The following is a 25,823-nucleotide window of genomic DNA, read 5'->3' as shown; positions in this document are numbered from 1 at the left end:
AGTGTTCAAACCTCCTAACCCACAAGTGAATTCCCGTGGGTATTTTTGCGCGAAAGAAGGTCCTTGAAAATCCATACATAATTGTGGTAAAATTTCGAATTCTTCACCCAAAACTAGGACTATTTTACATGGCAGTGTTTATCTAACCAATATACTTGTTCGTGGGAGTACTCATACAGTACTTGAGAGTGATACCATCTGATGTTGTTGTTGTAGGATAAATGCAACTACATTACTGCAGTTGCCCTGTCTGGACTGCGCTAGTAGTCGGGGACTAACTAGGTAAGAGTCACAGCATACAGGTCCCGGTATCCATTGCAGGAAAGTGATCATGTCAAGGGTTGGTTGCACCAGCGCTTGTGTGAGACGGGGAGCAGAGCTCACTCCGAAACAGGGACTGACATAGTTGTTATCCTCCACAAGACACTAAACCTCACATTCTTTAATGGAAATGCAGGAATTTATATCGCGTAGGGGTTTCGTTAGCCCTAGGCATCCTCCATCACCATACCACACAGAATTGCGAGCCCAGAGCACACTATTTAAACCCGAGGGTACGCGTGCGATTGTGATCTGATGTTGCGGTCACATTTAAAGCCAAACCTCACAGACTTCAGCATGCAAATAAATCTCCCGACCAGACAAAGATGTGGTTCTTGCAGGATGGAGCGAGATCTCGCTTTGTTTGAATACCAAACCATGTTTCAAAACTCATCAAAGTCATGAACCGACAAAGGGCTGAATTTCTTGGGCTGAATTTTTAGACAAAACTGAAGTTAAATAGCCATTTTAATAGAATTTAAGATTTTCTGTGCATAGTCAACTTTTGCACACCTGATATTATTATGAAATGCTCTGTTGTATTGATCTAGAATCATTCCAAATAAGATAGCATTTTATCTCGATGGATTTTCCATCAAGAATATTAGTTGTAACGTAATGTAGCATGGATGCCAAAACACATTTTCCCAAAAAACCTGCTACTGAAAGATGTCTTATCTGTAAAATTATTCGCAATAGTGTTTAAAAATCCTAAAGAACGCCTTCAATACAAATAAATTAACTAAAATTTCTATCACTATACAAAGTATACAGTGCTATAGAAACCAAGCTAAATTCAAACTGCAAAATTATAACATAACTAAATCAAAATAGTCAGCAGAAAATACATTAGTAATAAGCAGATCCGCTTTTCCATAAGTTAACAAAAATAAAATTGTCAGCAGAAAATAACCTTAAATCCCAATTAGTCATTTTATCCTTAGACTTGCAGAACAGTCCTATCAAGTTTAGATAATGGTGTGCTGTGAGCACCTACGAACGCTTGTACACCTCTTATTGCATTTGATAAATTGTAGAGAATTGCTATTCTGTTTCTCTTCCAGATGCTTATACCTGGGAATAAAGTGGGTTAGTTTAATGATAATGTAAAATTAATGTTGAAGAATTTTTAGTTTTGTTGGAGAGCCCGCCGAATTTAGCAGATTGATAAGGATAAATTATAAGGGAAAGTAACTAAAACTCACATATTCCAAGAAACACTAGAGAACCAGACCAAACGTATTGGAATGTAAATGGTTTAGTGAAGAAGATAAAGGAAAGAACGACTGTCAGCACTTTCCTCGTCGTAGTAACTGAAAATAAATAAACTTCAAAATGTTCACAAATAACAGTAAGTTGTTTGAAAAACAATTTAAACAATCCATGGTGCAAGTTTTGATCAAAAATTACATACTGATTCATTATCACAAAACCCTTACCGAATGTAGTTATGAGAACACCCGAAGACTTTATCAGAGCCAACACAAACTGAACACCGAGGTATCCAACTGTGGCGTAAATCATGGCTAACGGATAGATGTCGTGGTGTTGAGACGCATACTTTAAACTCGATAAAAACTGCCCCGTTGCTGTAAAATGAAGGTAGATTTAAATCCTATTGTGACTTTGAAATAGAAGCTGTTAGATATTCAAACTGCTGATGTTGCGACAGTTCATGTTTTAACTTAATATGTGAATATGATAATGTGAGATAATGGGATACGAAAGTTAAAAGACTAACCACATAGCCAGGTGAGAATAATGAGACTTCCAAAAGAATAAGTATAGAAAATGATATCTGCGTTCGTAAAGTGGGGGTACTTCTTCAGCAGCTTTTCTTGGTAATTCCCGAATACTGCATCAAAACACAGTGCCATGCAGATAATAACTATACCTGTTGACAAGTGAGTGTTACAGAATATTGTTAGTATTTCAGACGTTCATTTAGAAGTTTAGACCACGATTATTGAATACCGATTAGCTGTCAATGTGGACTATGGGCGCTTCAGTTCTATAAATTCTTAAAACGTTGTGTTGTGCGCGCAACCGATAAAGCTCTTAAACTTAGCGCGCCTTCCAAAATAGTACATTTCAGTTTAATAAAATGCCGTAACGCAGTTACGGTATTCCACGTCACCGAACTATAGTCCAGGTTGGAAATGAATAGCTCTACATAATAGAGAGTAACTCTCAAATATAGCTATTCTCATAGGACTATACATTTTTGAAGTGTTCTAAGGATACCATCCGTAACAAACAAGAATCAAACACTTAACACTAATACACCAAAAACAATTCCCAATTGCACGACATGCCAACTTACAGCTGAACTCAGGTAAAAAAAGGGCGAGAAATTTAACAAAATATGTGAACTAACATGACCCTGATATGTATTGATATGAAAGTTTGAAGCCATTGTAATTGGTGTGCTAGTAGTTTCAAATTATGCCAGATAAGGTGAACTGTTACAAATATCTGAGGTCTTCATTTAAATGCAGTATTTATAAACAGTACGATAAGTGCTAACTGTTAAGATTATCATGTTGTCTCAGCAAGTTACACACAATAAATATCTGAATGTTATATCCCTTGTCACTATTTAAATACGGAGTATTATTAGTTGCAACTTGATCATATAATTGTACTGTTTATCGTCAGAGTTTGTGGATGCATTCCTTGGCTGACAATCTAATAAGCATAGATAAACCCTAACAAATGAATGGATTCCAAACTACAAACATCTCTCTGTTGTCACCCTCGATTCCTTATTAAGCTTTATCAGTATTTGACTTGTGTTGCGCACGAAGAGTTCGTGTTAATATTTTATGAAATCTTTACATGTGCTAGCCGCTAGGTTACACGCTATAAGTGTCCTGACGATTATTATTCACGGCCGAAATAAGTCCAATAATGAGTTCATTATTACTGACCTCATCATCCTATGATGTGTCATGACAAAAAATAAAAGGGGGGACCCAACCTATGTAGCTGAGACCATTGGCGTAACGTTGCCTGTTGGCGCCCATCCCCCCCCCCCCCCGCCGAAAAAGCGCCCCCATGTTGGCGCCCCCTCCCCCCCCCCGCCGAAAAAGCGCCCCCCTGTTGGCGCCCCCTCCCCTTTTGGTGCCCCTATCTAAAATTGAACAAATAAGGTGATTTTAGAGGATACGCCGGTAAAATCTCTAGAAAAGTGTGTACCTAGAGCAAAACGCGCAGTTTTGCTAGTACTTTAGTTAAGTTTTCGAAATTGTCCCACATTCAAACGACGATTTGGCGCCCCCCCTAAGACGGCGCCCCCCCCCCCCCCCCCCCCCCCCCCCCCCCCCCCCCCCCCGCACAGCGGGGCCTTTCGTTACGCCACTGGCTGAGACACCTCACAGCAAGTAGACCAAAGTGGCTCTTGCTTGTGATGGTGCATCAACTACCCGCCGAAGCGGTGGTTTGGGTAATGTGTCATGACACTTTTAAAAAAATTAAAAGTTATAACCCAAATATGTAATAACTAACCTTTAGGTTCAAACTCTGGAGAAACAGTTTGATCAGCGAGGGAGAACCAAATAAGTCCAAAGCACATACTGAACACTGAACAGTAGTCGTATATAGTGTACTTTTTACCTGGCAAATTATCGGGGTTATTCTCCAAACAAAGATTAAGATTAGCGTCATATTCACATAACATAATGAAGGTTGATAGCGTCAAATACAATTTCGAATGATTGTTTATCCAAAGCAAAGTAGATTGCCAAAATTTTATAAGTTCACAATTTGGAGAAGTTCAAGATTTCTGCCCTCGAGCAAAACTAAGACTAATAAGTTACACCAACAACTGACACTAAATTTAATTTATAATCTCCAGAATCTAGTAAAAGATAACTCGATTTCGCCATCTTGATGATTTATTACACATTTCCATTTGCCAGACTGTTGGAAGCACTTCTTACACAAGAAATACCATACTGGGCTTATCTAAAGCTCAAGTGTATTACAAACGTCATCAGCAGGGTTGAGCTCACTATGTAACTGCATTGTGTAGTTATGATGGGCATTAGTTGACATTCGCTATGAAATTAACAAGTCAGTAATGATGGTATTCAGCCACAAAGATTGATGGTAATGATGTAGACATGAAAACGAAATATTATCTCGAAGCGATATGTACAATTTACTTATATACATATAAACATATAAACACTCTGTGTAAGCATTTTGCGTATATACAGGGTGGGCCAAAAGTCAGTACCCATACGCTGACTTAATAGCTCAGGGCACTAAGTGACCAATTGAAATAATTCTTTCTGGTACGACTTACTACCACCACTGGTTCGAGGAATTTGCCAAATCGAAAAATATTCGAGTTCATTTTTTTCAAATGAAGGTTCATTTTTGCATTTATTTGATAGTTGGATAGTCGGATCGAGCTAAATTTTATTGAATTGTGTTCGGCCATTCAAATTACGTTCTTCCTGAAAAAAATAGAGTTGTAGCTTCTCAGATGGCCGAGATACGAAGCATAACGAGTTTATTCATTACGTGTGATCAGGTGATTGGCTTATCTGATCACGTGATAAGGTCACCCCGTTAACCACCCCATTAGAAATTATGGGAACCGTTAAGGCTGCCCAATTAGGGTGTCGTGTCCCGGTGTCACATAAGCACCCAGTCTATTTTGTTAGCGAGATTCACAAAATGCTTGATAACTTCGAGTTTGGTTTCCAGAATCCAGATGCGGTATTTTTCAATTCATGTGAAACTTATGCAACTATAAGGTATGTACCATAATTTTGATCAGTTTTATAGTGGGACAAGATTGATTAATATATAATAACAGAGCTGTTTGATAAGTTCATGCTAATATAAAATTTACAAAAACGATTACCTTACGAGAAATGTATTTATATTTGACATAATTCCGGTGACCTAAATGATTTGGGAACGAAAATATGGGATTTTTTGCCGAAAAACCACCGCATTTCGTACCCCACATTATTTGGGATTTGGGGATTTTTTTCATTTCTTTAATTTACAATTTAATAAAACTTACGTAACCCAATATTTGAGAAAATCAATAATAAAATATGAAATTTGAAAAATTACAAGTCAATTTTTTCTTGATCTTCTGGTTCAGGGACGTTTCTCTCTCCCTGAGGTCTCGTAAGGTCACCAAAATTCTTAGTTTAACTAAACAGAAACCATTTAAAGAACACAGAGTAAGCTATTTATAATTACTTTTTAATAACTTTCCAAACATTATTGAAACATGTTAAGGATCCACCATTTTCTGTCGGCAAGGGAATAACAAATCTCCGTTTTGTAGTTTTGCAATGAACTTTATAGGATCCCTCACAGCAGACAACCTCAGGTTCTCTAGCCGATCAATGTCTCTGATAGCAATGGTCCTTTGGGCCAGCAGTGCAACGTATTTTTGTAAAAGTTCCTGGTATTCAACAGAATTTTTCAGAACCAAAGGGTCTGACTCAAATAAAGGTTTCTCTACTGATCCGCACAAATGATAGTGAAACAACAAATGGTTTGGTGAAACATTCTCTTTGGTAGGTAGAGAGTATGATGTAACTGTTTCTCTGCTCATGTCGAGTGTTGAAGAAGGGGACAGGGAAGTTGACCTGTCCGACTGATTTAAATGTGGGACACCTTTACCGGAAAGCGGAATCGAATTATTTAGGTTTTGGAGAACTTTACCTGAAGTCCAAACCGAATTGTTTTTCTTTGGGATAGTTTTTCCAGAAGTCGCAACTGAATTTTTCAGATTTGGGACAGTTTTAAGTGAAGTCGGAATGGAATTGTTTAGATTTGGGACAGTTTTACCTGAGATAGAAGTCGAAACTGAATTCTTCAGATTTGGGATAGTTTTACCAGAAGTCGGAACTGAATGGTTCAGATTTGGGATAGTTTTACCAGAAGTCACAACTCGGGATGTTGGCACATGTCTGGTCTCTAAGTTTTCCATGTTGTAATCTCGAGACATGACAAAAGAAGTGTCACCACCACTCGAGAGGGGTGTAGAGTTCTTTAGAGTGTTTCTTTGGACCGGAGCCACTTTACAAACAGCAGGAAGGTGATGTTGTTGGTTTAGTGATATGGATTTCTGATAAGGTGTAGCTGAATCAGCGTTATCGGGATTAGAGGGAGTTATATGGGATGCTGTTTTTGAGCGATGGAAATGTTTCTCCTGCGAATAGAATAATCAGATTCAAAATATTTTCAACACTACTATATAACAAATAATTTGAGTGACAGGATGGATTACTAAGGGGCACTGTGTTAAGGTGATTTAAGTGGGTCCCAATCCCCACCGACCATTCTTCTTTATGTCATGCCTATGTTCCTGAATAAGTTTGCTTCATCATCTCCTTTTTATAACAACCACGGTGTCTTTATTGACTAAGCGCATTACACCTTAAAAAGGTGATAGTTTCGAGAATAATAAAACTGCACAGTGAAACCGGAGAATGTCAAGATGCAAAAGCTATTGTGAATTACCTCTCGTGTATCCGTCAAAGATCTCCTAAGACATAGTTTAAAGCCACGTTTAGGGTTAGAACAGCTTTTAACAACTTCATAACTTAACGGTGTATCTTCAATTGAGTCTGCCAGCTTCCTCTTCAAGCTCATCAACGGCTGTCACAAAACCACAAAAAACTGCGCAACTAAATCCTCGAATCGAGAAGAAACAAACAAAATAAAAAGATCGCAATGTGAAATGAAACCAGGAACAAATCCTAATTAGGGTGAGGGTCTTGGTTTGCTTGATGAGGCGTCTAACTGTTAATTCACTGTCTAATTAGGACGAGTAATGACCCAATCAGACCCAATTTAATAACATGGATGCCCGTCTCATTATTTGGTAATTAGGAGAATTATTTGATTAGTTAACTGATGAAGTGATGAGGTCGTGATTACTTTTAAGACAGTGAACTCGATTACTTTGAGCTATGCCACGAACATCTCATGACTCACTACTTAAGAACTTAGTGCCAAATTATATTCTTTGCGGGAATTATTTTGAGATTGTTAAACTGACGGCTCTATGACATCAGCGTATCTTTTATAATATGGAAAACACTGAATAAAACATAAAATAACAGAAAATAACAGAAAATAACAGAAAATAACAGAACATAACAGAACATAACAGAACATAATAGAACATAACAGAACATATATGTATAATTTATATAATATTATACAATGTATTATATATAACGGCATACTATTATAAACCCTTTAAACGTACATGGTTAATTAAATTTTATTACAGAACTACAGAACTGCTAAAATTATTAGATCGACAAAAAGTATGGATTTAATAAATCACTTCAGCATTGTTTCAAAAATGAAGATGCACATTTAAGTCTTACTCATATGAAATTTTTGGATCTTGTACAGTAAGCTCGCTTTTTTCAACCTTTCTTTGCAGCAGGTTCATCTCTCTGAAGGATCTTCGCAAAACTAGACCTAACACAACTATGGAACACACGGAAACAAAAAGAAAGCATCCAACTATAATGAGCCAAATTTCACTTAGGCTGGTCGACTTCTCCTTCCACATCAATTTTCTATCCTTGATCGATATACAGGGCATTGTTGAGATTGCATCTCTTGCACATTGAATCTGTTGAATGTTGGTTAAACCAACTCCTTTAACTACAAATCCCTTGTTGCACTTGATAGTGATTGTTGCCTCAGAGAGGAAAAATGGGAGCCCCTTCTCATTGATTACCTCTCCGTTCTCAACTTGGAATTGAGAAGTTGAACAAGTAAAAGCGTCGTGCTGACTTGGATCTTGAAAGCCTATAGATGAGAGTGACTGTGTATTCCCAATAGACAGAATGGTATTCTGCTGTGCTGCTAACTCAATACTGTACGTGGTTTTGTCTTCAAAACCCACAATCAGCTGTTCAGAGAGGATCATTCTTTGGGATTTAACTTTTAGACATTTCTTTAAATTCACAAACATATCAAAATGCTCATCAATCTCATTTTCAGCTTCAGCTTCAAGACACAACTCTGAGAATCTTCTGCTCGGTGAGATTTGGTAGAGGGATTGATTCCCTTTCAACCCAATCTTCTTGAAAACCCATGATTCAGCAACATGGCAAGGTCTCCATGTTAGTGAATATGTCTCGGCCTCTTTCCCCGTATCTTTGTCTCCATGATAACTCAGACAAGAAGCATATTGTTGTATCATGATTCCCTCGATAGATTCACTTAAAGAGACCACCTTCTCCATCGTCATTGTTGGTCCGGTAGTGGCTGTCGTGATATAGACACATTGTTTTGGTACGTGTATTATCATGGTGCAAATATCACTCAGATCTTCCATTTTCATATCCTGGTGGGAGTCCTCGTAAAGTGTACATTCACCATTCATAATGTTGAAGGTTAGAACCACACATTTACTCATGAACTTGCAATAAATCCAGCAGTCGTATAATCCTCTACTGGTTTTAAAAGTTCCGATCTTGCCAATGTCGGAGCCAAAAGTTGTTTTGACGTGTTTTAGGCACTCCTGAGGAATTTGGGCCACGAGATAATGGTGGGTGGACGTAGAAACAAGGTTGTTATGGGATGAGGCAGTTGGGAATTCGGTGTGCACAGGGGACTCTGTCTCCCCCGTCACTGAGCAAACAAACAGTATCATCTGTAAAATCATCACAAACGCTGCGATATAAGTAAATAAATATTTGAGCTACGAGTAAGAAAGGAGAAAGGGATAATAGAGAATAGTGATGGTGTTTAATACCACCCCATACGGCGATCCAAGTAAATAAATATTTGATTACGAGAGGTCAGAGGGGAAGGCAACAATAGCAATGGTATCTTTAATATATTGTCCATGAGTAATTAAATGGTTTGGTAATAAACAAAAGAATACTTCTCACTCCTAAATGGGTATGATAGGGATGGTTTTGCAGTGCGACTTCTTTTTAGCTTTTTATTTAATTTCCTGCTATTCAGTAGAATGATCGAAATTATTGCGCAAGAAAAGAGAGTCTCCACTCACTGTAAAATAAAATACATCATGAATTGTCGACTTTTCGGCTACATGCGAATGCCTCAGTATAATAGTAATCTACCATGATCGTTCCATCTAAGAGAGCGAAAAACGAAACCTACTATTCAATAGAATGTTTCATATAACTACAATATTAACTCTTTTATTCAAATTTCTGATTGTTTCTGAATAGACTCAGTGAAGACAGATTCTAATGGAAATAAATAGCTGAATAACGTATCGACATTTCTACGTCATACTCATATTCTGAAATAGTATTAATTCAATTATAACGATCAATATGTACATTTAAAATTTTACGACGAAATTTATTTCAAACAAAATATATATAACTGTAAAATAGTTATCCACTGTAAAATAATTTTTAACGAAACCAGAGCAAATATGAACATAAAACTGACAGAATTTATCAAATAGGGCTCATCTGAAAATTAACGAATAGCGTGACGTGTACAGGAGATAAAAGATTAAAAGAGATAAAAGAAATTAATGGACAGCAGAGGAGTGAAATTTAAACGAAAATATTACTATTTACACGTCACTCAACTAAAAACTGTGTTAGATTGTTTAACTCTGTTTTGTCGTTGAGTGTTGGTTTCTTTTCAACTAAAAATCGGGCTTCTTTAATCTTTCTGTTGATGAGTGATGTTCCTCTATCTACGATTTGAAGTCTTAGCTTTGGGGGGCCTGTGTGCTGAGGGTGACTTTCCCTGTAGTGCTTTGCTAGTGGCTTATCTTCGTAAGATTTTGCTGTTGGATTTGCCGCACTACGGTAATGCTCGTCGAACCTGCACTTGAGTGGTCTGTATGTTTACCCACCATAGTTCTCAACGAAAAAACAGAGTTGAACAATCTAACACAGTTATTAGTTGAGTGACGTGTAAATAGTAATATTTTCGTTTAAATTTCACTCCTCTGCTGTCCGTTAATTTCTTTTATCTCTTTTAATCTTTCATCTCCTGTACACGTCACGCTATTCGTTAATTTTCAGATGAGCCCTATTTGATAAATTCTGTCAGTTTTATGTTCATATTTGCTCTGATTTCGTTAAAAACTATTTTACAGTGGATAACTATTTTACAGTTATATATTTTGTTTGAAATAAATTTCGTCGTAAAATTTTTAATGTACATATTGATCGTTATAATTGAATTAATACTATTTCAGAATATGAGTATGACGTAGAAATGTCGATACGTTATTCACTTATTTATTTCCATTAGAATCTGTCTTCACTGAGTCTATTCAGAAACAATCAGAAATTTGAATAAAAGAACTATAAAATCATGAGACTCAATAACACTACACGAATCCACCAGATTACAATATTAACTATAAGTTCAATCGAAGTAAATAGATATTTGAGCTAAGTATAGAAAACCGGGTTTCTGGGGTTTAGTATATATGCTAGTCTGGCTCTAGTCATGTAGCACGAAACGGCAGGGCATACCTAATGTTATAAATTCAGAAACAAGTTTAATGACGGAGTAGAAACTATCAAATGAAACATAAATACAACATGAACTGAAAGATACAACTTCTTTGTTGCGCTAAGCTTTTGACGCGAATATACGAATATAGACAAACTACATGTCTATCAAAAGAAGAAGATTAAATTTAAGGGGCGACGAAAAAGAAGTGAGCTCGTCCCTCTCGTTCGTCAGATATTCTCTCAAAAAACTGCAACTCCATACTGCGTGACAGTACAACGCATCTGCTCGCCCCACGTGACACGCATTCTCGTAAATAAGCTCTCAACTGTAGTCACAGGGACCAATCAGAGGGCTGGCTGTAAGTCAGGTGCACAAGAGCGGACCACTCATATCATGCCATTAGAGCTGCCATCAAAACGGATACACTCAAATGTGTAACCCCCCAATAAGAACAAATAAGATCATTGGTTATTATACACCCGAAAATATATACTAAATTCTACGTCCCTTAAACGTTACGCTAAAACTAAGATATCCTAAAAGATATCTCAAAATACCATATTAAAACATAAGAGAAGAAAATATTGTTGTATCATGATTCCCTCGGCAGATTCACTCAAAGAGAGCACCTTCTCCAAATCTCCATCGTCAAAGTTGGTCCGGTAGTGGTCAATCCAAGTAAATGAATGGTTGAGCAAAGAAAATAAAATTGCTAATCCCAAAACAGGCATAATAGTTCAAGAAAAGACAATATTTTAAGAAAATTTGCAATAACAAATAAAGCTGTTTTCATTCGCACTGCTGATGTTTATTGCTAATTTAATAAACTACAACTACGAGCAATGTTCACTGAGCAATGTTCACTGATATTAAGTCCCTAAAATGGCATAATATTAATAGTTGTTACCTTTTTATAAACCCATAACTCTGGATACTAGGGAGGTAAGACATATTTCTTTCTGACACGTGATAGATAATATACACGTGATATACACGTGAGAGATAATATACACGTGATATACACGTGAGAGATAATATACACGTGATATACACGTGATAGATAATATAGACGTGATATACAAGTGAGAGATAATATACACGTGATAGATAATATAGACGTGATATATCATATACACGTGAGAGATAATATACTATTCAAACCTTTTTTGGTTGGGTCGAATACCTTTATGGCCTTTTGAACCTACCTAATATGAGTATACCGCCAATCATCACGGGTATCAGCTTGCAAGACTTGAATATAACCTGAAACACGTAATTAATTAGTTAACAATATCTCATACATTTCTATTTTAAAGCCACTGTATTTAATCGGTAAGTTTACGAAAACAATTTATGTATCATTAAACCTTTTCAAATTTTGCATCATGTATACTGTATAGTATACAATAACTGGGCAGTATCGAGATAGCCCGACCACTGTCCGCGGACAACTGTCCGCGGACAGTTGTCCGCAGACACCTGTCTACCAGATCATATTACTGTATAATAACAGTATCCCCTGAATCAAGCAACAGGTGTTTGTGAATAATTGATTGGTTACCAGATCATATGAATGGTATGTATGGTATCTCGGATATAATTAGTTACGAATAATATTGATTGCTCAATGAAATAAATGATTACGATTAAAATGTGGTATTTAAGTCGTTCGTTTTTGGTGAAGTATTATCAGTTGCCATCATCAACAACAACAACTATTCCAATTCCTGACATGGTACTCTTCTGTCTAATGGACGAAATTAATGGACCCACCGCCTCCCTAGAGAATGCTCGAGACTTCCTATTCCAGAAAAACCTCCTAAAGAGCTCCATGTCCTGTCCTGGGTGTAATGCATCTATGTCCCTGGTTCCCTGCTCGTCCTCGAAGTCAGGGTCCTCGAAGTCAGGGTCATGTCTATCTGGTAGACAGGTGTTTGTGGACAGTTGTCTGCGGACAACTGTCCGCGGACAGTGGTCGGGCTATCTCGATACTGCCAATAACTGTACTTATAGTAATAATGCGATATACCTGCGTAGGAAAGTTGAGAAAACCAAGTGAGACGGTAGACAGTCCAATAGTTCCTACTGTCATCCAAGACAAGATCATAAACTCATAATAAGGGGGCCTGAAATGGAAAAGGGTGTCAAACTCAATAAGTTGACAAAATGAGTACTGAGTAAATATAAAAGTATATAGCCTGCAAAAGAGTGCAGTAAAATAGATTGACAGCTGAAAATCTATATAAAGTATCAATAAAAACCAGGCTACCAAAGTATCTACTTGACTGGACACCTGCTCACGGCCGAAGATCACGTGGGCGGCCAAGAAAGAATTGGCGAACCTGTGTCCTGGAAGACGCAGTAAAATTTACAGGAGATTCAGACATTGTATTTGATAAGGTCCGTGAGTTGGCAGGAAATCGCAAGCACTGGAGAGAGATGATACGACATAAGCGGCAATTCCTTGGTGCAGGCCACTCGAATGATTGAGGAGACCTTATCAAGTATCAAGTAAGTAATAAAAATGATTCGTTTCGACCTACAGGTTGTGTGGCAGTGCTACTCCTAGTAAAATCAAGAATGTGTTGCTTTTGGTCTTTTGATTTCAGGGGGAATAACCAAGCAGAGTCTTTAAATTTAAAAGGGAAGATTGTTTTATCGAGAAATTATAACAACTTACAATTCCCTCCTCTTCGGAGACCGTGATATAAAAGTTGAATCCATAAAAGATAAAAAGGACACAAAGACAAACTGGATGAATGAGAGATACCAGCCATGGCTCCTGAATCCTGGTATGCGAAATAGTTTCTCCTGAAATAGAATTATAATTTATGCTATCACTGTGCACAATTTCATCAGCAAAATTGTAATTATGATTTTTTAAACATTGGACATTTTTCATAATTAGTTAACGGTTAAAATCTCAAGGCAATAATCTAAATCCAACATAGCATTAATTATGATTGAAAATACAACAGCACAGAAATCTTGTATATACCACAGAGTCTATAACAATTAAAGATGCAATTTAACCCAGCACACAGTTTGAAAATTTTGAAGACATAATAATCGAAAAATACATTCAGATGAAATCATATCAAGGACCGTGTGCTGGACTCAAGATTAAATCTTTACCTGGACATAACCATAGACGATGAAGAGTCCCAAGACACTTGAAGCTAGACTTACAAATTGAAAATGTTTGGAGAATCTGGAAAAGTCAACCCCACAAACAATGTTAACTGATTTGTGTGAGCTGGGCTGCATTGTTACAGTGATCTTTCTATTGTAACTCAGTCAAGCAAATGTACCGGAGAAACTGAGTGTAATATTCTTGGTGAGGATGACCTCATATCCTATGAAATTTGATGGAAGTTAGGTTTGGGAAGAATTGAGGGAACTAATTATAATTATGTTGGTAGAGATCGTTTTAAAAACTTATATACATAGTATTAATGAAAAGCATAATTAGTTACATTTTTACTGGTTCTTTGAACCTAGCATTTTATTCTAATCTATGAATAAGTTTGTAGAGTAACATGTAATTACGAAAGGTGAACTATTTCGGTTTAAAAGCTCAGGTAGAGTTAAATCTATACTTTCAAAGCCAGTGGCGTAATGAAGGGACAAGTTTGCATAAATTTATATCCAGACAAGAATTCAGGAGGCAAAGGTGGGTGTGTAAACTTTATGGTCTGCACTCTCCGATCCTGTATCACCCTGGATTCTTTTCGAGGGTTTTCTTGAATCGTCGTTTGAATGTGGGAACTACCGTACAAGAGCAAAACTGAGCGTTTCGTCTAGAAACACATTTTTTAGAGATTCTCCTGGCTTAGCCTCTAAAATCACCTAATTTGTCTAATCTTAGGGAGGGGTGATAAAAGGGGAGGGGATGCCAACATGGGGCGCTTTTTTTGGTGGGGGCGCCAACATGCAACGTTGTGCCACTGCAAAAGCTCAGGTAGAGTTGAATCTATACTTTCAAAGCCAGTGGCGTAATGAAGGGCCACGCTGACCCCGCTGTGGGGGGGGGGGGGCGCCAAATAATATTACTTCTTTTAACAAAGGGACTTGGAGTATAAACGACCAAGTTTGCATAAATTTCTATTCAGACAAGAATTCAGGAGGCAAAGGTGGGTGTGTAAACTTTATGGTCTGCACTCCTGATCCTGTATCACCCTGGATTCTTTTCGACGTATCTTTGTAAAAGGTATATACCTTCTAGTCTATCTCTTGCTACTCCAAGTCCCCTAGGATATCTGATCTAAAGTTCTTGCTAGTTATATATATGAAATATATTTTTGTCTGCTTTAATTGATACTAAATAAAATTGTTGATTTCTTGAAATTGTTGTTTTCTTGAATCGTCGTTTGAATGTGGGAAAATTTTGAAAAACTTTACTACCGTACTAGAGCAAAACTGAGCGTTTTGCTCTAGAAACACATTTTTAGAGATTCTCCTGGCTTAGCCTCTAAAATCACCTAATTTGTCTAATCTTAGGGAGGGGTGATAAAAGGGGAGGGGATGCCAACATGGGGCGCTTTTTTGGTGGGGGCGCCAACATGCAACGTTGTGCCACTGCAAAAAGCTGAAATTTTGTAATACAATTGTCGAAAGATTGATGTGCACAACTTTGACAGTGGTAGCACATACAAGGCCATTGGAGGGTAACTCTCAATGGAGACAGCACTGATGTCAATGCCATCAGATATTGATGAATAATACTATTGTATAAGTCTACTAATACGAAAAAAATTGTAACTATTTGGAATGATCAAAACCACCATGTTAGAGCATCAAATGTAGCACAGAATTCAAAAGATACACTCATGTCAGAATATTAAAACTTCCTGGTTTCACTTACAACTTACACTCGTCTTACTTTGATTTAAAACTTAACACGAATATTACATTTACAGTACAGTTATTATGATAAAATGAATCGAAAATGTAGAGCCACATTGCATTAGTAATAAAAGTATGGATCAGTGACACTTGATTACAAGGAACAAATCCCTAACCAACTACATGTAATTAGTCAGCCTAGGCCCAAGGCTCACCAACGTCACCAACTATAAACAGAACCCCTAATGTCTGCCAACAATCTTCTTCTGGTCCTAATATGAGCCTTGTCTCTAAAAACTCATCTGAACTAGCATGTCGGTGTGTGTGCAAAAGCTTTCAGGCACGCACATTCCCCGTTAGTTACCCGTCCTTTTTAAGATTAAATTAGAAGGGTTTAAGAAAGATATGATTTCTAAGGATATTTCTAATGATTCACATTTTTGGAATGTTTCAAACGAAGTATTAGGGAGAATTGAAGGACCTAGCTATGTTAGTAATAAAGAGAAGCATAATGATTATCTTTATTTTCACCCTTTTGTGGCAAAAAAGCGATTTGTAAATCTTTATTCCACTGGGAAGTATGAATAGGGTTATTTTTTGGGGATGCTTTTTGAATTTATTTGAAATTTTTTTTAATAAAGTTGTAGTTAATAATTTATTAATTTTGGTGGTAAGATATTTATATTTGTCTATATAGTGATTTGATACTTTGTAGACATGTGTGATGATGTTATGTCATAATTTTTACTTTACTTTACTTTACTTTACTTTTAAAATTAAACTAGCAGTCAAGGACAAAAAGTCGTACACCAAATAGGCAGTATATGTTTATGAATTGTTTTACATCTTTATATTCTGTAAATGTGTTAAAATTAATATGATAAATGTTTTGTTTCATAGATATGATGTATGAGTTCCATGCAAGTGAAACAATTTTGTTTGCATAAAGTTATTATAAGATATAAGATATTTACCTGGGGACCTCAGGCTATTATGTTCATATTACGCCGAATTAGAGATTCGCGTTCGGCGAAATGACAGGCTGAGCGCGGCCCAGTAAATAAAATATAAAATATATGACATTCTGTCATGAACTTAGCGATTGCTTTTATGCAATGTATACCTTTTAACATCACTTTTTGATGGTATTGTTAAACATGTAGTTAACGGCCGGGTGATACTCGTAAAACATTTGTTCCATATATTAGGTGTTAGGACCGTCGACGAGTCCAACTCGGCGCGCGTCCTGGTAGGTTATAAACCTACAAACATGTACAATGTAGCTATATATTTTTGTCGAGTGCGCGGCTCCCCTGTATCGTAGAAAAAACTCCACTATAGTGAAACAGTTGTAGCGCGATGCGTTACTGTGCCGCGCCGCGCACTCAATGAGGCTTCTCACAGCGACATCTCGCTAGATCGGCGAGATGCGCTATACTTAATACTACTGTGCCTTGCCGCGCGCCGAGCTGCGGTGAATTGACATCGTCAATTAAGTGGAACGGCAATGGGGATACAAATATTTTCTATATAAAATTACCTAATATAAAAATAATCCTTTAAAAACTCAATATTTTGAAAATCACCAATGGCCTTGCAGCTCCAAGTTCAAATCTGAACTGTTTATATTATATATAATATATTGACAAAGTTACGTTCTTTCTCGTCCCTCTGTCTCCCGTATAGCTATAAGTACGTATATCATTTTATATTAATAAAACAAAGATAATTTAGTAAAGCAAAGATAGTTTAGTTTTACTAAAACAAGAATATATTTACACAAGTTTGTTTGTATCACGTCTTGACCATTGTTAATGGTTTTGCCCGGCGCGATTGTTAATAGTAAAAACAAAGTGACATCTAACATTTTAATAATGTTATCTTAATAATGCATGTTCAGCTAAGCCAGTGTATTCGTTTGATTTTTTTAAAACTTACACCAACCTTCCCAAAATAAAGTTATTGAGAAGTTATCATTTTTGATTAAATTATGTTTAAATTATGGAAAATAAGCTTGATTCATCAAAATCAATGCCAAGTTTCAGGCGAGATGATGGGGAGTTAACAAAATTAACTTTTACATGTAGTGATACATAACTTACTGGTCTAGTTATACATTACTTTGTAAAGGTACGTTTGACCACTGCATGCAGCTTTTGGTAATACGTGACTTTCTACTTTCCACAAAAGTTACCAATCCCAGCCAGTTCTCAGCTCATTAGGTGTTGAAGAGAAACGAACCTGTCCTTATTTAGCGCGAACACCCCGAGTACTGGGGGAAATACGACGATTATAACCGGACTGATAAGGTTATCATAATGCAGGCAGCAGGGCTGATATTATGATCTCACCGATTCTATGAGATCATGGGACCCTGCCATTTGTCTTAGTATAATAATATGTTCTGGAACGCATATTCAATTTATTTTGTTGAATTTTTACCAAGGTGGATAATGAAGTCATGGTATTGGTGATAAACTCACAAATTCTCGCGTTAATGTTGTATTCTTATCATCATTATTTGTTTTTGTGCTTCTTATTGAATATTCTAACAGTTACATTTTCTAAATACGGATTGAACGGATTAAACAGATTAAACGATTCAAAAGTCAAATTACATGGTAATGTCTGACCCAATATAAAAAGTAAATTTACCCAATAGTAAATATGTAAATTCCCTCGTGTAAAATAATAACTTTAAGTGAAGTGTTAAGATTACCGACGTCTCCAGCTTTACTTTTGACATTTGACTTGTAGTTGTACTGGTTATCAGGTGACTGTGAAAGCACCACCAGTTTCCTTCACTTTCACTCAAAGTGGAGGAAACGGTGGTGTTTTAGTGCTGTGATGTTTTCAGCATTGCCTGTACTATGGTCCCTGTGTCTGTTTAACTTTATTGATACATGTGCGGAATTTTGTCGGGGTGGCTTCTGCTCAATTTTGATATTGTAGGATTTCTTTGATTTTTCAAATAATATTCTCGCATGTTCGTAACCTTGCGGTTACTTTATATGTATCTGAATTATAACCTGAAGTTGTAATAATGGGTTATTAATTAGTCAATTAATCAATTATTTAAATAATCAATTAAGTAATTAATCAATTAAGCAACTAAATAATAAATTGCAATACTCGTGATAAACACATCAGAATCACAGGAGGAATTTCTGTCATCGCTACATTACCTACTTATCGGACTTTCAGTTTATTTGAACGGATATTAATTGGACGCTGGAGGCCCTACGGCCTAAGCCCTTGCGTTATTTTAATGTCCGTTCGAATAAAGTCCGTTCACAAAATGTCCGGTCAAATAACGTCCAATAACAAGGTAAGTAAACAATACAGTTAAGTAGAAGCAGTATTTGTGTCACGAGGTCACCACATTTCACATAATTTGTTTACATGCTCGTGAATTATGTAGTATGCCGTCATCAAATTCTCGAAACCACCAGAAATATCTAAAAGTAAACTAATCCGTGTTTATATTACACACCTATAATTATCCGATTTTCAAATCGAATTTAGTAATTAAAAGTCACGTATACTTGACTTTTAATTACTAAACTCGATTTGAAAATCGGATATTCATTATACAGGGCGGCGTGGTTTCGTAACTACTCAAGCTTGGCTCGAGTGCTTGGCTCGAGTGCTTGGCTCGAGTGCTTGGCTCGAGTGCTTGGCTCGAGTGCTTGGCTCGAGTGCTTGGCTCGAGTGCTTGGCTCGAGTGCTTGGCTCGAGTGCTTGGCTCGAGTGCTTGGCTCGAGTGCTTGGCTCGAGTGCTTGGCTCGAGTGCTTGGCTCAAGTGCTTGGCTATTGGTGGAATATTTTTGAGAGACCGCTTATAATCCTTCTGGTAGCGGTGTATTACATATTCCTTTGTGATTAATTCGTTGCTGTTCTTTCATATGTTGACATGACATTATTAAACACTTTTAAAACTTTACAGAGTACAGCAATTGTAACGTATAAATTATAATCGAATAAATTATTGCCCCCGTGATCTGTCATTATTTGACGTCATCAACATCCCTTGTTACTTTGTTACAACAGCTGATAACAGAACTGTTATCAGCTGTTGTTTAACCAAATGTAAAACGACTTTGTGCGTGAGAAATACTCCTGCATGAACATAACAGACTTTACGTAATTATTTCACCGGAAACCTAAGACCATTATTTCTTGCACAGGTTACTGTTAGTTAAAGGATCACAACGACAGAGATTTCATTTGCATTAACTACCAATTGTTGCAGCCACATACGGAGATCACCGTGTTACTATGAAATGAGTGAAATCCCTCGATATGCGCTTCCTATTAGTATTTGACAAGTTAGAAACTGCCTGTAGTGCGTGCTCTGTTCGCTTATTTCAAGTTTTGCTTTGCTTTAGATTGTATTAAATACAGTACTTCACGGTATTTGGTGCTTGTAATCATTCTATAAAATCAATAGTTGTATAATATATCGAATAAAATTGCAATGCACCTAAAGTAAACGCCTATAATAGTCTATTGTAACATTATTATTGAAATATCTAAACTTGGCAATCCGTGCTTTTATTTTAGATTGTGTGTGTTTCTGACGCAGCCTCCACCCGAAGGGTCAAGGGTGCCAGTGGTGAGTGGACACATTACAAATCTCAGTATTCCAAATTTGCTTGTTTCTCTTATTTTTTTTTCAGCGTGGGAGTATGATCATGATTGATTATAATTATTTAATTACTGTATACGGTAGTGCCTTGCATCCTTTTCCAATAAGATTGAATCTTGGAATTCAGGCGCCTATTTATCTTAACACCTTTCAGACCCATCAAATTGAATAATTAAACTGAAATTGTAAGATTGGCTCTTAAATTTGGATTGGCAAAATATTTTTAAGTGGGTCAAGTCAGCGACTGTAAATAAGCCACTTCTCTTTTCATATTTCTGTGTGTTGTATGTTATTTAAGTCAACGCATATAAACAAAAGCTACCTTAAAAACAACAAATTTAGTCTACCAAGAATCATTTATATAATCAGTTGTGATGTTTTTTCTGTCCATTGTCTTCACTTTGCAAGACACCTTGGCTTTTATATTTTACCGCACCCCATTTCATGTCTTGATCTCTACCTTTCTAGGATCTGTTTCTTTCTTGATTGATTATGTCACTGTACTTACCTTTATTATACTTACATGTATTGTATGGTTTCTGCTTCTATTAAGTTTAGTGTGGTTTACAATAAAAGATGTTTTGATTTTGTCTTTGCCCTACTTATGATGAGTTATACTTTGATCATTTTTACACATTTGCTCACATCACTCACAGCCAGCCGCTCTGACATGGTTAACCACCTTCCTTGAGTTGTTGGTTAATCATATGAGCGGGATATAAATACCTCATTTCATTTCCATAAATTTAGTATGTAAAATCCGGATTGGATTATTGTAATAATATTTATATCGGTGAGACGTGCAGAAGGGCACATGATAGGCTCGGAGAGCACCTAAGATATGCTAAATGTCCTCTTACTCCTTCCAATATTAGTCAAGCTTTAGCGATTCATTACAATACTTTGCATAGGGGGTCAGAACCCAATTTAGAATTTGAGATGTTGAAAACGGAAAGCAACACAGCTAGAAGAAAGATTGCAGAGGCAATGCTTATTTTGAAGCTCAAACCTAGCATTAACAAGAGGGATGAGTTAGAAACCATTAAAAGATTTTTAGTTACAAGTACATAGTAACTGGGTGTAACATAATTTATACTTTGCAGACAGGGGATCGTCTACACATGTATTCAGTGATATTTATAAATAGGTTTGTTTACTTTTACAGTACAAGGGCCGACTCTCATGCACGCACACTTGTCACTTCCGCCTTGCATTTAACACACTACCTCTACTCCTCGATCAAACTACATATTTGGCTCCCACGTTTCACACTTCTCATTGGTCAATGCCATTCCCGCTATTTCGCTTCACATTAGATACATACCTACACACTTCACATCATCTACCTTGTTCACCGTACGTTATTTGCTATAAAAGTTTGTCGTCGTATGAGCTAATTTTTGTTATGACTTTTTGTATCGCATTTTTGGATAAATTTGATTGAATTAAAAGTAAATAATTATACACTAATTTTGCCTCAGATTTATGTTTTTACGTTTTGAATTTTTGATTGATAATTTTTGATCATGAATACGATGTTGTCACATTGAAACGTTGAATAATTCCTTTCCTGATAAGAGCCTTTTCCTTGTCGCATCAAACGGGATCAATTTAGAAATTTACCCAAGAAACATAAATTTAGTAGCAAGTTGAATTAAGCAAGATGCATTAAGCAAGATGCATAATGTATCGACTATTTTTGCGAACTGAGCCTCAAAATAGCAAGCTTCCAGAAGTCTCGATTTACAGTTATTCGAATATCAGCCTAGTATAGGACTATATCTGCAGCATCACATAAGTTCTTTATTTTTTTCAATATTCCAATTATTTGTTAATTACTTTCCAACATGTTTAATGACGAAGACTACCTCAGAATTCAGATAAGAAAGTGAAATGCCCCAAGAGTTCAACTTCGTTAACGATGTGGATGGAGCGACGCACGTATGCACATCACAACCTCGATCGTGCATTTCATCTCTCATCCCACTATTTAATATCCTGCTGACTATAATTATGACTGTGGCAGTGATAGTAATTTTTGTGAGGATGGACCAGCGCGGTAGTCAACAAGCAGAGATTGAGACACGAATAGTAGAATTAAGGGATGAGATTAAGATAATGAGGAAGCAGATAAAATATTTTGAGGCAATACACAGCCGCAGCCTTTCTGGTGCTCAAACTGAAAACGTGACAGGTGAGTTAGAATTTTGAAATTGTCCAAAATCCAAATTTAATAAAACGAGAAGATTGAGAGTTGACAAATTTACCAAATCTCTTCTCAAGCATCAAACTTACAACTTAGAAATAGTCATTATTTTAATGACAAGTTATCTCAATTCTACTAATATTATTTTATTTTGGATTTAGATTATTTCGATGTAATGGGTCCAAGTTACTGCGGACATAGTTCACTATGTGTATACCGTGTTTGGGTGCCCATCATATTTTACAGATGGGGGCGATATTTTGAACGATTCTATTTTATATTCATCTATTGCTGTACTCTGTAAAATTTGAAAAGTAATTAATAAAAAATACTAGTCTAACTTTCTAAATTTCTTTATCCCTAACAGAAAAGATAAAAGAGGTGACTGCGTCTAACTGTTCAACTTTACAACCTCAAAGCAATTTTACAATTGGGGACTGTCCCAAAGTGCCAGTCAACCATACAAGCAATCAAAGCTCAGAAAATTCTGTGACGAGAGGTAAGATTAGCAGTTTTTCAAAAATGTGAGTTTATTGTTATCATTCAAGGAATGTAATAAAAGACCGGATTCCTCAATCAAGTTCAATTATTGCGGTCATGTAACCTCATAAAAATGTGCATGGCAATTCATGGGAACTTTTGAGTGAGAAAATATTTTCAGAACCACCTACCACCATTAATCCAACCACAAGCAAGTCCTCGCACCTCTATCTGAAAACCCATCATAATATATATGTACACTCACTTAACAGTTAACAATGCTAACGTTTTTGTTTTTCAGATACTCCGCCAGATGGTGCAACAAATAATCGAACTGAGAAATTAGTGACAGGTGAGTTAGAAACTGTCCAAAATCCAAATTTAATAAAATAAGAAGATTGAGAGTTGATAAATTTACCAAATCTCTTCTCAAGCATCAAACTTACAACTTAAAAATAGTCATTATTCTAATAATAAATTATCTCAATTCTACTAATATTATTTTATTCTAGTCTAACTTTCTAAATTTCTTTATCCCTAACAGAAAAGATAAAAGAGGGAACTGCGTCTAACTATTCACCTTCACAATCTCGAGTCCAAGAGATGGCAGGTATGATTACCAGTTTTTTTATTTGAGCTTATTGTTATTATTCAACGAATGTAATAAAAGACCGGATTCCTCAATCGATGTCAAATATCGTGGTCAAGTAACCTCATTAAAATGTGTATGGCAAGTCATACTGTAGCTTTTCTGATATAAGTGCCAGCTTAAACTGATTTTGATACATGAGAATTGAGAGTGCAAACTATTTTCAGGACCAACTACGATACATATTCCAAGTCCAACTGTAAGCATATCCCCGGGAAACCCTGCACCTGACATTAAAACCCACCAGAAGAAACCGTCTGAGGTTGATACCGAACAGGAGATACTTTTTGAGGTTGTTGACTGCCAAGATATTCTAGTAAGCTCAAGTCTTTCGACATGCGGTGAAATCAAGAACAAGCACAATCTGATATACCGGGTTATAACCGGGGTACGAGTCAATAAGCAAAAGAAATTGACTCATGTTAGCTGCTGTAATGTGAGTGCTAAATTAGATGTCTATTCGAGTTAACTAAACCGAAGTTGGGAAATTATTTCTCTCACCCGCTGTCAGCTAATACAGCCAAAATGTCGTCGCTTTGGAGGCAAGAAAACTTCAAATTTCACTGCATTTAGGTCTTTACTTGTTAAAACGCCTTAGGATTGCTAGTCTGACTTTAATTTGTTTTATAATTTTAAATAATAGGGGATAGGATTAGGACTGACTTTGTAGTTCAAATTTATCTGAGTTTTTAGAGAACTGACGTATCTCTGTTTCAGGTTACCATATCTTTAAGGCAAACCCCACGGCGCAGCGTATAACAAGCGGGACTTTGTACACTACAAGTACAACTATACCGAGACTGCAGAGTATAATATACTAAGTCATTCTTTGCATGACCTAATGAGTAACCATTGACATGATTGCCCTGTGCGTGTAAGTTGACTCAGTGTAAACTTTAACTTGTTTAAATTTAATTATTTTAATTAATAGGGGATAGGACTGACTTCGTAGTTAAAATTTATTTGAGTTTTTATAGAGGACTGCGTATTTTTGTTTCATCATATTCAATATTGAATGCGAGAATATTAATAAGTGTGCGTCTAAAAGCACTCTATTTGAATTTATATTTATTGTATCAGTTTTTAAGTGATAATCGATTGTTATTGAAAAACTTTGAATAACGTGTAGCAAGAAAAACTGCACGAACTGATTTTGTATTGAAGTGAATATCCAACGTTTAAATTTAGACAATTTTTGTTTGAAATTGATTTATAGTTATACTTATACGTACAATTTCGTTTTTAATTGAAGATATTATTTTATAAACTTTTGCTGGTTATTTTAAAATTAATAATTTATTTACTTAACTTGCTAGTCTATTTCTCGCTACTAGTAGTAGTACTCTCATGTCAACTTAGTGCAGAGTCAAGTTAGTTATAGAACTATTTCATTAGTATCAAATTGGATGTGCTTTCAGTGGAGATATACTTATAGGGCGCTCCGATCATCACACATCATTGTAGTTAGTAGTAGAGGCTCTTACGGGCAAAAATACGTGTTTTCTGCTATAAGTTTGGAGACCTAACCATTAATAGTACTAGCAGGAACCCGTCTAACCCTAAAATGGTGTCAAGACTCAAGAAACTAAAACAATTATTACCTATTTAATTCGCGTTTTTGACACCACTTGGGGTACCAAATTTTGGGCTCTAAAACTCCTATTTCTTGGCCAATTTTTTATTTTTTCATGCTGATTTGGAGGCCATTAAAGCATTTGACCCAGTCAAAAAAGTTTCAGTTGTATATCTTTTACGGTTTTTGCAGAAATTCGCGTTAAAGGTGATGCCGTGGTGTCAGTAAATTGGCATGGATAAATAAATATATATATATATATATATATATCGTCTCGCTTTATATATAGTAAGATGATGTGTAAGGATCTCAATAATATGTACAGAAATATACAATATAGATACCTTATCGGACCTTATTTGGACGGACATTTATTGAACGCTTGAGGCCCTAACATTCATCTTAATGTCCGTTCAAATAAAGTCCGTTCATTTAAGGTCCGTCCAAGTTAAAGTCCGTTGAATTTTTTTCAAAAATGTTTCCACTTCGAACTTTATGTCTAAAATATGACAGCTATCCCTATCCATCCCTGACACCACTCAATCACATGTTTATTGAAAGCTTCTACAAGTTAAATCATCGTATCTCTTATATGTTTCTAACCCAACTCCACTCAGTTTTATTTTGATACGCA

At 36.3% G+C, this 25,823-nt stretch overlaps 2 protein-coding genes across 2 annotated transcripts; one reads left to right on the top strand and one right to left on the bottom strand.

Moving 5' to 3' along the window:
• Positions 1–791: 791 nt before the first annotated feature.
• LOC134813580 (adenosine 3'-phospho 5'-phosphosulfate transporter 2-like) lies at positions 792–14,161 on the bottom strand. The gene is made up of 9 exons (XM_063821421.1): positions 13,924–14,161; positions 13,469–13,599; positions 12,818–12,914; positions 11,994–12,051; positions 3,829–3,936; positions 2,063–2,215; positions 1,761–1,910; positions 1,527–1,634; positions 792–1,395 (listed from the first exon to the last, which is right to left on the bottom strand). The coding sequence occupies exons 1-9, from the start codon at positions 14,053–14,055 to the stop codon at positions 1,262–1,264; spliced, it is 1,071 nt and encodes a 356-aa protein (XP_063677491.1). The 5' UTR covers positions 14,056–14,161; the 3' UTR covers positions 792–1,261.
• Positions 14,162–20,111: 5,950 nt separating this feature from the next.
• On the top strand, positions 20,112–24,872 carry LOC134812497 (uncharacterized). Its single transcript, XM_063819961.1, has 6 exons — positions 20,112–22,475; positions 22,855–22,986; positions 23,269–23,319; positions 23,512–23,577; positions 23,784–24,052; positions 24,334–24,872. Exons 1-6 carry the CDS (start codon positions 22,175–22,177, stop codon positions 24,373–24,375), a joined length of 861 nt encoding a protein of 286 aa, XP_063676031.1. The 5' UTR covers positions 20,112–22,174; the 3' UTR covers positions 24,376–24,872.
• Positions 24,873–25,823: the final 951 nt, after the last annotated feature.

The sequence above is a fragment of the Bolinopsis microptera genome, chromosome 3 (genome assembly GCF_026151205.1).
Source record: "Bolinopsis microptera isolate Bmic1 chromosome 3, MBARI_Bmic_1.0, whole genome shotgun sequence".
NCBI classification, from domain to species: Eukaryota; Metazoa; Ctenophora; class Tentaculata; order Lobata; family Bolinopsidae; genus Bolinopsis; species Bolinopsis microptera.
This window is presented reverse-complemented; position numbering and strand designations above follow the sequence as displayed.